We start from the raw sequence: 12,665 nt of genomic DNA on the forward strand, positions 1-12,665 counted from the left end.
TTTGACCAAAAAAAAATATAGAAAATTTATGGTAGATTTTACAAGAAAATGATCAGGTTAGTTTTTTCTTATGGGAATTATATAATATATATAGACTCGTGTCAAAATTATTATTAATAATCTAACAAATACTTTCCTTACCTTTTCAAACTTGGAATGAAAAATTTATCTTATACTGTTTAAATAGTCTGTTTTTGAATTTTTCAAACGTTTTAATATAACCAACTTGTGTGTACAAAATCAAACATGAATGCCAATGCATGAAAGGTACTATTCATCATATCAGCGAATTGGTGGTCATAATAATGACCTTTACAGGTACTCAAAGCGGTATAATAAATGCATACACCAAAGAAAGGTCCATAAAAAACAGAATAAACTAAAATGATTAATGATGTTATGCATGCTAGTCTATAGGTTTCTACAGCAAAACTAAAATGTCCCAAACATAAACAAAACGTTTATTGTAATACTCAATAAACAGTATTTGTATTAAACACACATGTTTTACAACACCACAATTTACAAACATTATTATGTAAAATTTACTAGTAAAAGTTAAATGCAGATTTTAAAAATAAGCATTGACTAACATAAAAGCTTGATCCATTCTAGAATTAAGCCTAATTTTGCATTGGATACAAATTAATAAAGACAACATGAATTCTACTAAACACTTTACTATTTTCTCAGTCTCAAAACAATATATACTCGTTTTATAAAATAAAATAAAATAATGTATACTGTTTAACTATTTTCAAAAATATACTTATTATATTTTAATATATTTCTATTATGTAGTAATGATAAATTATGTATATAAAAATATTTAATATATCTATTAAATTTATTGTGTAAAATTTATGAAAAATAAGTAATTGTAAAATAAATCTAATATACTTATATGTATAAAAATTCTAAAGCATATATTATCTTGAAACATGAAATACTATTTTTAATATTCTCTCCAAAATTTGAGTAAATACAGTACTTACTTAAATGTAATTTAACATCGGTAAATGTCTGTTGAAACTTGAAAGAGTCGGAGGAACAAAGAGCTCAGCAACATCGATCAGCTTAAGCCGACCAACAAATATCTTGGCTCCTTGACTGTCTGAAAACAAATACGTGATTACGCGTAATTGTGGTAGGCTACAACTATTCTATTAGAAAAAATCATTTCAATGATAGATACACTTTTGTAAACTTGTAAGAATAAATCATCAGACTTTTTCGTTTAATTTAATTTTTAATAAACGAGAATCCCACAAAACGAAACAGCTAGACTCTTTCTCTCTCTCTCTCTCTCCACCTAACCTCTCTGTAAAAAGAAGCCGGTGAAGTCAGTCGCCGGCGATAAGAGAATAACAGGTTAGTACGAATCTCCGGCGAGCTAGTCCCCACAATGCGAGGGTCACGAGCTTCTTCGCTGTTACTCTGTGGCCTTGTTCTGATTCAGCTGCTTGCTGTTCAAATCGATGCTCAAAGACCCAAGACTCCATGGAAGACGCTCTCTGGTGAGTGCTCTCTCTCACTTTCCCTCTCTCTCTTGCTTGGAACGTTCTTTCATAAAATTCAAAACTTTTGTTGCTTGGCAGGCCGTTCTCCTCGTGTGATTGCTCGTGGAGGGTTCTCAGGACTGTTTCCAGATTCGAGCCTAGATGCTTACAACTTCGCGTTGCAGACAGGTGTAGCAGATACTGTTCTATGGTGTGATCTTCAATTAACCAAAGACGGAGCTGGGATTTGCTTCCCTGATCTAACCATGAGCAATGCTTCAAACGTTGAAGTTGTTTACCCACAGGGTCAAACCACTTACCCGGTTAATGGAGTCCCTACTCCTGGTTGGTTCACCATCGATTTCTCCTTGAGAGCTCTCTCTAATGTTTCTTGTAAGTCTTTCTTCTTCATCACCCAACTCAAACTAGTGAAATGCTTCTTGCATCTTCTCACAAAATGTCTTATTCTTTGTTCTGCAGTGATCCGAGGTATATTATCTCGTTCGGACAAGTTCGATGCTAATGGATACACGATCTCCACTGTCCAAACCATAAACAAGGAGATGAAACCACCAGGCTTTTGGTTAAACGTTCAGCACGATGCCTTCTACGCTCAGCACAATCTGAGCATGAGCAACTTTCTGATATCAGCTTCCAGAACTGTCATCATCGACTTCATCTCTTCCCCTGAAGTCAACTTCTTTAGGAAGATCGCTGGCCGTTTCGGCCGCCAAGGACCGAGCTTCGTGTTCAGGTTCCTCGAGAAGGAGCAGTTCGAGCCGACGACAAACAGAACCTACGGTTCTATCTTGAGTAACTTGACTTTTGTAAAGACGTTTGCTTCAGGGATCATTGTCCCCAAGTCTTACGTGTTGCCACTCGATGACAAGCAGTACTTGCTTCCCGCCACGTCTTTGGTTCAAGATGCTCACAGAGCAGGGCTGGAAGTGTTTGTGTCAGGGTTTGCAAATGATGTCGATATCGCACACGACTACAGTTTTGATCCGGTCTCTGAGTATCTGTCTTTTATGGACTATGGCAACTTCTCTGTCGATGGTGTGCTCTCTGACTTTCCCATAACTGCATCTGCATCCATCGGTAAGCACTAGACACTCAACCCTTTGTGTATATTGATGAATATACTCGAAATCAAAGTTTTCTTTTTCATCTTTGTCCTTCAGAATGCTTCTCCCACGTGGCCAGAAACGCAACAAAACAAGGTATGAGAGTAATAATAACTTATCTTTGTTTCTTGCTATGACTTTCAGTAGTTGACTTAAATGGTTTCATGTTTCAGTGGATTTTCTTGTGATATCAAAAAACGGTGCGAGTGGAGACTATCCAGGATGTACAAACTTGGCATACGAGAAGGCAATCAACGATGGTGCTGATGTCATCGACTGCTCGGTCCAAATGTCCAGCGACGGTAAACCTTTTTGTTTAAGTTCTATCGATCTCGGGAACACCACGACGGTCGCTCAATCTCCTCTCAGAAACCGTTCTACAAGTGTTCCTGAGTTTAGCTCAGTTAATGGAATATATACTTTTAGTCTCACATGGCCTGAGATCCAGACCTTGACTCGTAAGTCTCTCTTCATATGCTGGTCTTGTTACATATAGATAGATACAAGATAGTGAAATTACAGGCTACTTTAGAAGTTACATAACTTGCTTTGTTGCAAAATAAATAACCCATTCTCCAAACGTACTGTGCAGCTGCTATTTCAAACCCCTACAGCAGTCTATACCAGATATTTAGGAATCCAAACGAGAGAAACTCTGGCAAGTTTCTTTCGCTTTCTGAGTTCCTGAACTTGGCAAAGAACTCCACCACTCTCTCCGGTGTTTTGATCAGTGTTGAGGTAAGTTCTCTCGTGTGTATATCTCTTTTTAATTCTTCACATTTTACCAGGACATTTTCTTCAAGTCTTTTCTATCGTCCCTCAGAATGCAGCATACCTGAGAGAGAAGCAAGGGCTCGACGTGGTCAAAGCGGTTCTTGATGCACTCACAGAGACTGGATACAGCAATAGAACAACCACAAAGGTCATGATTCAGTCAACAAACAGCTCGGTTCTAGTTGACTTCAAGAAGCAGAGCAAGTACGAGACTGTGTACAAAGTTGAAGAAACCATCCGTGATATTCTCGACTCTGCTATCGAAGACATTAAGAAGTTCGCTAATGCTGTTGTCCTTGTGAAAAAATCAGTCTTTCCGGTCGTTGGTGGGTTCGTCACAGGGCAAACAAATGTGGTGGAGAGGCTACAGAAGTCTCGGCTCCCAGTTTACGTGGAGCTGTTCCAGAATGAGTTTATATCTCAACCGTATGACTTCTTCTCTGACGCAACTGTTGAGATAAACTCGTATGTCACTGGACCCGGTATAAATGGAACCATCACCGAGTTCCCATTCACAGCTGCAAGATACAGAAGTAAGTGTCCCTTAAATTTTGCACTCACGAAACAAAATTGCTAAACATCAATGCCTAACTTTGTCTATATCTTCTGCAGGGAATAAATGTTTGGCCAGCAAAGAAACGCTACCTTACATGGCCCCTGTCCAACCCGGTGGCCTCTTACAAGTTGTGAGTCCTGCGGCCTTGCCTCCAGCTCAAGCTCCAAACCCTGTATTCACAGATGCTGATGTCACTGAGCCACCACTACCTCCGGTTACAGCAAAAGCCCCAACCGCAACTCCTGGAACACCATCAACCACTGCACCGCCACCTAGTGGACAAACCAGACTCGCTCTATCTCTTCTCCTCTCTGTTTTTGCAATGGTTTTTGCCTCTCTTCTACTTATGTGATCACATCTTCTCGCTGTTGATAATGTCTTTTCCTGGGCGTGACTCAGTCAATATCTTAACAGCCGGAACCGTAAATTCTTTTCCTGTTTATATTCTTAGTTCTGTCCAAAAGAACAGGAGATTCTTGGAGTGTTGTAACTTTTCCGCATATTCATTTGTTGTTGTAACATAATACTCTTGCATTGTGTCTTGTACTATTTATGAGATTGTATCTATTCTTAAAGACGTAGTAATCAATTTCGTATTCCACTGAACAAACATTATCTTTTTTTTTTGGTTAATAATAATGTACATTGTGCTTTTAGTTACCTAGGTTCTTGAAGAAACTTTTTTGGCTTCCAACTCCTGTAACAAGTCTTTCGCAAGTTGGTCTTTCCCTTGATGCTCTAGTCCATTGCAGACCTGATGAACAGTCCTTGAATCAAGAGGAACTGATCTTCTGACCATTTCCTTCAACATCTGAGCAGCTCCATCAAAATCCTCATTCTTACAAAAGGCAGAGATCAAAACATTGAATGTTTCTTCATTCGGATGGCAACCGCTCCTAATCATGCTTCTGTACAGTTCAAATCCACGGTCCGCGTTTCTCCTCACGCATTGTCCCATTATTAACGCAGAGAAGGTCGACGAGTTTGGCACCAAACTCTCTTTGTCCAGTTCCTTGACAAAGTGTGCAGCTTTCTTCGTCTTAGCTTGCTTGCACAGTCCCAAGATCAACGCATTGTACGTCAAAATATCACGCTCGATCCCTTTGAAGACCATATCTTCATAGAAACGATAAGCCATCTCGTGATCACCCTGTTGACTGTACCCATTAATCAAAGTGTTATAAGTGACAGTGTTGGGCGCCACGTTCACCGCTTTCATCTCGCCGAAAAGCTTACTAGCTTCTTTCAACTTCACATCTCTGCAGAACCCATGAATAAGAGTGTTGAAAGTAACCACGTCAGGCTGCAACCCGTTCTTCCCCATCACGTTCTTAAGCTTCCAAGCCGAACTCAAAAGACCCTTCTCGCAGTGACCAGCTATCAACGTATTATACGACACGTTCGTCGCCCGGAAACCCAACCTCTCCATGTCTTGTAGCAACTCAACACCCTTGTCGAGTTTCCCGGACCGACAGTAACACGAGATAACCATGTTGAGAGTGTACGTGTTGGGTGATATCTTACACCGCCTCATCTCTCGGTAAAACCTCAGAGCGATATCAACCCTCCCATGACCAAGCAGGGAGCTCATGTACGCGTTGCAAGACTCGACATTCGGAAAGAAACCGTACTCCTTCATCTGCGTAAACGCGTCCGTAGCGTTTCTGAACTTCTTCAAATGCGCAAAGGCTTTGAAGAGGGAGTCAAACACTCGAGACGTAGAGTCGCATTCCCTGTAAGAGTACAACAACGCATCGAACAGCTTCGCGGGAAAATCCACGTCACCACCGTTGGTTAAGAGTATCTCTCTCAAGATGGACTCTGCGGATTTGAACTTGCGGTTCTTGGTGAGAGCGTGGAGGAGGACGGCGTTGGTGTCGAGAGAGTGTGAGCCCGGGCTCTTGTGTTTCACCCAGTTGAAGAACTCGAGGGAGAGAACGTGATCTTTCTGGATCTTGAGGAGTATGTTCTTGACTCTGAACGAGTCCAAGCGGTGGGAGAGCTTCTCGAGCTTGTCCCAATCGGATTGAATCAGGTGGCTATGAGCTACGTTGACGAAGTCGAGATCTTGGCCTTTGGGTTCGGGGTTGCTCCTGTGGGGGATCGGGATTGTGTTGTTCTTGTTTCTAGAGACGAGAGTAGGGTTTGCAGATGATGGATCTCGCTCACCGTGGCTAGCGAAAGTTGAGAATCGGAAACACAGACGGCGGCGATGAACACCAGTGCTTGTGCGGATCATCGTAATACAGTAAGCTTTTGGAGATTTTAGCAGAGAAATCAGGTTTCACCAGAGCTACTGCAAGAGTTATACTTCGGAGACGGTGCCGGAGAAGGAGGTGTGCCGAAGGAAGTCTAAACACAATTTAAAAAATGTAAAGTAGAGTGACGAACATTTGTTACAGTAGTAGTCTGTAAGATAATCTATTTCTGAGAAGCAGCCCATTAGCCCCTAACAAAGTAAAAATTAAGGAGGCCTTTCTATGTAAGCCCATAATGGAAAAGTAATAAACAATTGGAGATGCGGGGTATCGATCCCCGTACCTCTCGCATGCTAAGCGAGCGCTCTACCATCTGAGCTACATCCCCATCGTGCTAAACTGTTTTAGTTAGGTACAATTTCGATACTTGGAACATCGTCAAAGACGATCGTCGGTCATCTCTGTTTTGTATATCGTGCACGTCTATATCTGCAGAAACTCAGAGCTTCCGCTCCCCCCCCCCTCCCTATGGTAAAACCCAGAAACTTATACAACCAGTTTACGTTATTTCTGTGCTCGTAGTTTGGTCATTAATATCCAACATGTTTCTAGATGTGCGTTATTTTGGTTTTTTTAACGAAACATAGATAGTGCACACAAACTGTTCGATCGAATGTCTCTTAAGAAAGTCTCTCTTCTTTTGACTTTCACCATTGTGTCTATTTTCTCTTCCTAGTTGCTTGAATGTTCTTTTCACGATCATTTTCATCTCAATTCATAGTATGTATATTCCTTTCACTAATTCATGAACCTTTTGAATATTTGTAGCAAAAACGAAGAGTTTGATTACTGCATTTGAGAGAATGTCGTTTTGCTATCCATCATCACCGAGAAAACTGGCGATAACGGTGGCGTTTTTTGCATCAGGGGCAGCTCTTTTCGCCGTTGGAATCCATCTTTCGTATCTCAACGTTGCTCCTCAGCAAGCTCGTACTAAAGCCCGTAATGATTTCGTCAAAGAACGCATCAGGCAGAAACAAGGCAAGTGACTTCTCAAGATTCAGATTATGTCAGCATAACAACAGTTCCAATTTCTTTTTTAGTATTTTCTTGTAATCTTACCTTCACCATCTCCAACCTTGGAACAAAACAAAAAGATCGTATTTATGGAGCAAACGATACACAGAGTACATCAATTAACCTTTTCAATTCATAAAACGTTCTCTCACAAAGTTGAACAAAAGCAGGGAATGATTAACAAACAATCTACAGAGAGAACCTAAGGTGCTAGAAAAGGAGAATCATGGGGAAACTAGATCTTCTTGGGTTTAGCTAAGGACTTGCAGAAAGAAGAGAAGGCTCCTCTGATTTCTTCATGGATCGGCAGAGCCAGGGAGAGTGGTAAAGGACGTTGATGATCTCTGATGTCTCCGGTTTGGTGTCTCAAGGAGACAGAGTGAGCCAAAGCTGTTTGTCTTTTGTTTAGTCCCTCAAGGATAAAAGAGAAAGCCCCGAAAGTGAGGCAACTCTGTAGAAGAGCTTGTGGAGCACCTGACCATATTAAGGATATATCTGGTTAGCTAGCCTTTTATGTGTGACTAATCCGTCTTTATGATGCTAACCAAAAGTAGAAAACACGATAATCGGTTTGAATTACCAGGGAAACTAAGAGCAAGACCGGTGCAGCACCCAGCAACTCCAACATTAATGGCTGCAGATGAAATTTATTAAGTAAGAGAGACATTACAAGTTGATGTAAAACTAAAAGTAGGCACGTGTAATTTGAGAGAGCCGCACCATCATCTTTCCCTCTGAGTTGTTTCAGAAGGCAAACAACCAAACTGTGTACTCCGGACAAAACAGCAAAAGTCTTGAAACAAGAAAATTGCAAAATGACTCAGTTTCACTGCAAACAATAAAAGCATATATGTAAAATTCGTTACCTTTGCAGACTGCCCTGCATCTGCAAATGATCCTTTAAAGCCTTTCTTCTTGAACAATCCTGAACCTGAACCCGAACTTGTATAGTGAGACAAATGCTTGAGAGTTCAATAAACTTGTAAAGCAACAGCAGATAAAACAAGTCATACAAGAAACAAAAGAGAAATAAAGAAGAGCACCATATCCAAAGATAGAGCCCATGACGGCACCACCAGCTGCATCTCCAGCAAACCGAACAAGACAAACGGCGGGAGCAGGAATAGTCAATGCCTTTGAGGAATCATTATTGGCTGCATCGTCACCGTCAGAGTTAAGGTTTGAATTGAACTCTAGCTTCCCGTCGATATCTGTAACATTTGAAGAATCATCGGCCGACATAGCTAAGAAGTTGAAGTCTGAAGATACTGTCACGGTCTGTACCTAAGATAAGATATTTCTTACACAGAAGATGACACTGCTTTGCTTGCACAGTAAACGACTGCGTTTTCTTCACAGTGGCTGAGAATTGGGCTTGGGTCTTTTATGTATAAAGGTCAAGTAAAAGCCCATTAACGAAGTGACAAAAAAGGAGCTATATTTGCTGAATTTCTAATTGTGAACCTACACTATTTTCCTGTTATAACTTCGTCTAAATTGTGTTTATGCTGGCTGTTAATCGCAGCCATTTTAAGGCTAAAAAAAACAAAGTAAAAGATGAATCAATACATGCAATGCAAAGAATGTTTCCAACTTTTACAACATGATAGAAACTTGACACAAGCAAAGAGTATTTAAGATATCACTACAAAAACATATGGGAATGAATATTTCTTAGACCTGACGTGTTCAACAAGTTTGGCTGGCAAACTATAGTACCTCACTTGTAAACCATACCAAGATGTTAGTACCTTCTTAGATCTGTGAAAAATGCATTTTCTAACACTGACCAGCTTTACATTTTTCACATATAATATGAATTATATGCGCTGAACCAGTCTTATAACTTGAAAATAACAAATCAAATCAAGTAAAAACAAAAGGATAATATCAAATGCAAAAACAATATATAATCATTTTTGGACAATGTTTCCTTTCACACTAATATAAAATTCTCATGAACAATTCAAATCCAAAGTTTACCAAAGGAAGAAAAAATAGATGTAAGAAACAAAAGGTAACAATTAGAGTTACAAACAGAGCACACAGCATGAAGAATCTTGAAGGAAGAAGAAGTGAAAACCTAAAGAAATATAGTGATCGAGAATCAACGATCTCTAGTTATTACTATGGAGACAAACGAAGAAACCAATTCTTTTAGTCATCCCATCTTTGCATCTTTGCAGCTACTTATCTGATCTTTATCTTTATGTAAGAATTAGATACAGAAGAATTAATTAAAAAAAAAAACAGAAACTCACTGTGACGAAAAAAGTTGGTATCTCTTTCTCTACTTTGATGATACTAAATTACAACTCTGCTTGTTTCTTGATCTACAAGTATCACTTTCTTCATTGATTTTTCTCTATGCTTCAATACCTAAAAAATGTTAAACTCAGTTATATACTCAACTAGAGAATCGAAAAGCATCAGAAGATATCAACAAAGCTAAAGGCCTTTAAAGACAAGTACCTCTATTTGTTTGTCTATTTCCTCCAACACTGTAGCTTCCAGGGTAACCCTCAGAGGCATTACCAGATGGTTCTGAGCCTACATTGCCAATGCCAAACCCATAAGAGCGAGACAAGCCCTCTAACTCATTAGAAGACTGATGAGGCAACATCTGCTGCCACGTTGAGTCGCTATAAACCGAGCTGCCTCTGTACAACTCCCCTATAGACCCATCAAAACCGTTTGTGTTGTTGTTACCAGAGAATGTTAACGCAGAAAGTCCAGACCCCGTCCCAAAGTTTCTCCCATAGGCATTAGTATCAGAAAGCCCCCAGTTTCCTCTGTTGCTGCTGTTACCAACAGAGACACCCAAGTTCAGGCCTGGACTGTTTCCCCACAAGTCTCTATTGCTGGGGTTGTAAGCAGAGTCGCCTCTGTTGAATCCAATTGGAGAGTTGTAACGGTTTGGTGAAGAAGCGTTGTTGAAGTATTGCCCCCCAGGGATCCGGCTATTATAACCAAGTGTGTTTCCATTCAAACTCAGTTCTTGATTCAAGCCAAGACCAAAGCTAGAGAAATCATTTCTACCGCTACCAATAGGACTAAACCGGCCAGGAGCAAAACTACTGAAGTAGCTATCACCAGATGACCTATTAGAAGAGACTACTCCACCAACAAACCCAAGAACCGGGCTTCGGTTAACAGACGCTGAGGAAGGCTGCTCCCTTGGCACTGCTCTTTTAACCTCAACCATTTTGCCGTTAAGCTCGTGGAAGGTCTTGTGAAGAACCATATCCACAGACTCTTCCGAATCAAAAGTGATGAACCCAAACCCTCGTGGCCTCTGTGTGTTGTGATCATACATCACCACAACATCAGCGATCGTACCAAACTGATCAAAGTAGCTCTTGAACTCTGCCTCGGTGATGCTCGATGGTAAACCACCAACGAAGATCTTCTTTGTTCTCCCACCGTGACTAGGTGAGATAAGGTGCATTGGACTAGCGTGCCGTTTTAGCACTTGCTGATGATCATCCCGTGGAACAGCTTTCTTCGCCTCGACCTGCACAAGCATCAAAGGCAGATTCAGAAGCTAATGACACCAGGAGAATCTTTTTGATTTTTTGAGAGGAAAAGATTTAATTAATAAACCGTGCGGCCATCGATGATGTGTTTATCCATGATGACTCTCTCAGCGACAGAAGGATCTGCAAAGACGATGAAACCAAAGCCACGTGCACGTCCCGTGGCACGGTCTCTCATGATCACAGACTCGACTAAATCTCCGTACTTGCTAAAATACTCTCCGAGTCGTTCTTCATCTGTGTCCCACGAGATCCCGCCGATGAATAGCTTCCCCAGATCCGATGCAGATTCCATCTTTTGCTCCTGCAAAAAAAAAAAAAGACAAACGCGATCTCAAAATTCTCGATGAAGCCAATCTTGTAAAACACGGATCAGTTTGAAAATGTTTGAGCGAATCTTAATGACGATCGTGTGTGAGATTTAAAGAGCTTAAAGCTATGAGGTTTGTGATGAGTTTCATCTGATCATAAAGACAATTATCTACATAGATTGTTGAGACATCTAAAGATAGAAAACTGAAACTTCAAATGGTAAGAGAAACATGAAAATCTACTTTCTTTTTTTTTTTTGTCTGAAAACAGAATCCAAGTCCCCGGTCAAATCGGAATTGAGTATCTTCAAATCTGACAATGGATCAACGAAGCATCCAATCAAAACAAAGAACAATATAAATTTTCAGACAAAAGAACTACAGATGAATGAAACAGACATTTAATAGGATGAAAAAACGGCAAATGGACAGCGACAGAAAAGAAGAAAAGAAAAAACGTTAGATTTGAAAAAAAAAAATTAAAATTAAAATATGTGGATGATGAAATTCACCATTTTTGGAGAGAGGACCCAGATGATTTACAAAATATGGAAAACCTTAAGATCTAGGAAAAGGGACAAAGACAAGAGAAACAGAGGATGTTTTGTTCATTCTCAAGACATCCCATTCTCTTTCTGTCTCTCTCTCTCTCGATTGGGTTCCTCTCTTGTCGAGATGGCCTCCCTCTCTCTCAATCTTATTAAAAAAGATTTCCTTTTAATCTATTTTTCTGTAAAGATTTCTTAATTTTATCTACTTATAATAAAAGAGAGAGGAAACAACAGTCACATATAATAATAGAGGGAAAGATTTGAGATTTGCATTTGGTATGCAATAATTTATTTTTATAGAAGCCAGATGATGCTAGCTTCTTTAGTTTTAAAATTTATATTCTCCTCTAACAATACATTTGTGAGAAACAACCAAGTCATAGTTTTACATTTTGTTTTTGGGTCGATTTGCTAATACACTATTTAATTCAGTTGTGGAGTCTCTCAGAAAAAAATAAAATAAATTCAAGAGTTGTGTATTAGTGTATTAGTAAATATACAAAAACAATTCTGAAGTACAAAAATTATGTCAAATGACAAATGAAGTAAATCAGCTTTTCTTTTTAATGGTAAGATCAACAAAAAAATATTGTTTCTTTAACCCATCAAAAGCTTTTTAAATACAACACAATAAGAAAAAACAATGTTAACATAAAAATATGCACATGTTTTCCACAACATCCACACATTATTCCTTGCGTAAGAAACAAACTAGATCTTGACCCGCGCTTTGGAAGCGCGGAATATTTTACGATTAAAAATTTCACTAATAATTTAAAAAATATTTTGGTAACTTTTAAAGAGTGTGTATCTAAAATATTTTTGCATTTAAATCAATGTTTTTAAATTCAACCCGATTGTGATTATACCGGTTAATCCGGAGATCTAACAATTCAATTTAGGTTTTTAAAATATTCATATTAAAAAATCACTAAAACCCGAGACTAACCGATTGAACTAATGGATGACCGATATGTAATCTAATTTGATTTAAATTGTAATAGTTTCATAATTTGTAATCTTATAATCCAAATTTTAA

At 39.3% G+C, this 12,665-nt stretch overlaps 5 protein-coding genes, 1 long non-coding RNA gene and 1 other non-coding gene across 8 annotated transcripts in view; 2 read left to right on the plus strand and 5 right to left on the minus strand.

Moving 5' to 3' along the window:
- The window catches only part of LOC108816528 (calcineurin B-like protein 3), a 56,580-nt gene that overhangs the window by 42,039 nt on the left and 1,876 nt on the right, over positions 1-12,665 (minus strand). The gene's annotated exons all lie outside the window — the stretch shown is intronic.
- LOC130508057 (glycerophosphodiester phosphodiesterase GDPDL3-like) lies at positions 1,233-4,528 on the plus strand. Its single transcript, XM_057003246.1, has 8 exons — positions 1,233-1,517; positions 1,599-1,892; positions 1,980-2,597; positions 2,681-2,719; positions 2,797-3,081; positions 3,216-3,361; positions 3,447-3,930; positions 4,010-4,528. The coding sequence occupies exons 1-8, from the start codon at positions 1,406-1,408 to the stop codon at positions 4,303-4,305; spliced, it is 2,274 nt and encodes a 757-aa protein (XP_056859226.1). The 5' UTR covers positions 1,233-1,405; the 3' UTR covers positions 4,306-4,528.
- Positions 4,529-6,335, minus strand: LOC108842376 (pentatricopeptide repeat-containing protein At4g26680, mitochondrial). Its single transcript, XM_018615271.2, has one exon. It carries the CDS (start codon positions 6,190-6,192, stop codon positions 4,615-4,617), a length of 1,578 nt encoding a protein of 525 aa, XP_018470773.2. The 5' UTR covers positions 6,193-6,335; the 3' UTR covers positions 4,529-4,614.
- Positions 6,467-6,539, minus strand: TRNAA-AGC (transfer RNA alanine (anticodon AGC)). The gene has a single exon. It is a non-coding gene; the product is annotated as a tRNA-Ala (tRNA).
- Positions 6,503-7,347, plus strand: LOC108828048 (uncharacterized). The gene is made up of 2 exons (XR_008942725.1): positions 6,503-6,682; positions 6,980-7,347. It is a non-coding gene; the product is annotated as an uncharacterized LOC108828048 (long non-coding RNA).
- Positions 7,291-8,515, minus strand: LOC108819468 (chloroplastic import inner membrane translocase subunit TIM22-2). The gene is made up of 5 exons (XM_057003261.1): positions 8,272-8,515; positions 8,095-8,159; positions 7,949-8,021; positions 7,809-7,862; positions 7,291-7,702 (listed from the first exon to the last, which is right to left on the minus strand). Exons 1-5 carry the CDS (start codon positions 8,468-8,470, stop codon positions 7,464-7,466), a joined length of 630 nt encoding a protein of 209 aa, XP_056859241.1. The 5' UTR covers positions 8,471-8,515; the 3' UTR covers positions 7,291-7,463.
- Positions 9,192-11,806, minus strand: LOC108843693 (heterogeneous nuclear ribonucleoprotein 1). 2 transcript variants are annotated; one of them, XM_018616946.2, is made up of 5 exons: positions 11,588-11,806; positions 11,319-11,388; positions 10,832-11,068; positions 9,701-10,742; positions 9,192-9,607 (listed from the first exon to the last, which is right to left on the minus strand). In XM_018616946.2, exons 3-5 carry the CDS (start codon positions 11,057-11,059, stop codon positions 9,594-9,596), a joined length of 1,284 nt encoding a protein of 427 aa, XP_018472448.1. In that variant the 5' UTR covers positions 11,060-11,068; positions 11,319-11,388; positions 11,588-11,806; the 3' UTR covers positions 9,192-9,593. The 2 variants fall into 2 exon arrangements, with proteins under 2 accessions (XP_018472448.1, XP_018472447.1); XM_018616945.2 differs by lacking the exon at positions 11,319-11,388.

Source organism: Raphanus sativus, chromosome 2 (genome assembly GCF_000801105.2).
Source record: "Raphanus sativus cultivar WK10039 chromosome 2, ASM80110v3, whole genome shotgun sequence".
Taxonomy (NCBI): domain Eukaryota; kingdom Viridiplantae; phylum Streptophyta; class Magnoliopsida; order Brassicales; family Brassicaceae; genus Raphanus; species Raphanus sativus.

Bases quoted from the DNA above. Each gene is read 5' to 3' on its own strand.
- LOC108842376 (XM_018615271.2), bottom strand. From the start codon at position 6,192: ATGATCCGCACAAGCACTGGTGTTCATCGCCGCCGTCTGTGTTTCCGA.
- LOC130508057 (XM_057003246.1), top strand. From the start codon at position 1,406: ATGCGAGGGTCACGAGCTTCTTCGCTGTTACTCTGTGGCCTTGTTCTG. The intron at 1,893-1,979 runs GTAAGTCTTTCT...TTTGTTCTGCAG, and splicing joins AGCTCTCTCTAATGTTTCTT to TGATCCGAGGTATATTATCT. The intron at 2,598-2,680 runs GTAAGCACTAGA...TTTGTCCTTCAG, and splicing joins AACTGCATCTGCATCCATCG to AATGCTTCTCCCACGTGGCC.
- LOC108819468 (XM_057003261.1), bottom strand. From the start codon at position 8,470: ATGTCGGCCGATGATTCTTCAAATGTTACAGATATCGACGGGAAGCTA. The intron at 8,160-8,271 runs GTGCTCTTCTTT...GTTCGGGTTCAG, and splicing joins GGGCTCTATCTTTGGATATG to GTTCAGGATTGTTCAAGAAG. The intron at 7,863-7,948 runs GTGCGGCTCTCT...TTTCATCTGCAG, and splicing joins ACTCAGAGGGAAAGATGATG to CCATTAATGTTGGAGTTGCT.
- LOC108843693 (XM_018616945.2), bottom strand. The intron at 10,743-10,831 runs GTTTATTAATTA...ATGCTTGTGCAG, and splicing joins ACATCATCGATGGCCGCACG to GTCGAGGCGAAGAAAGCTGT.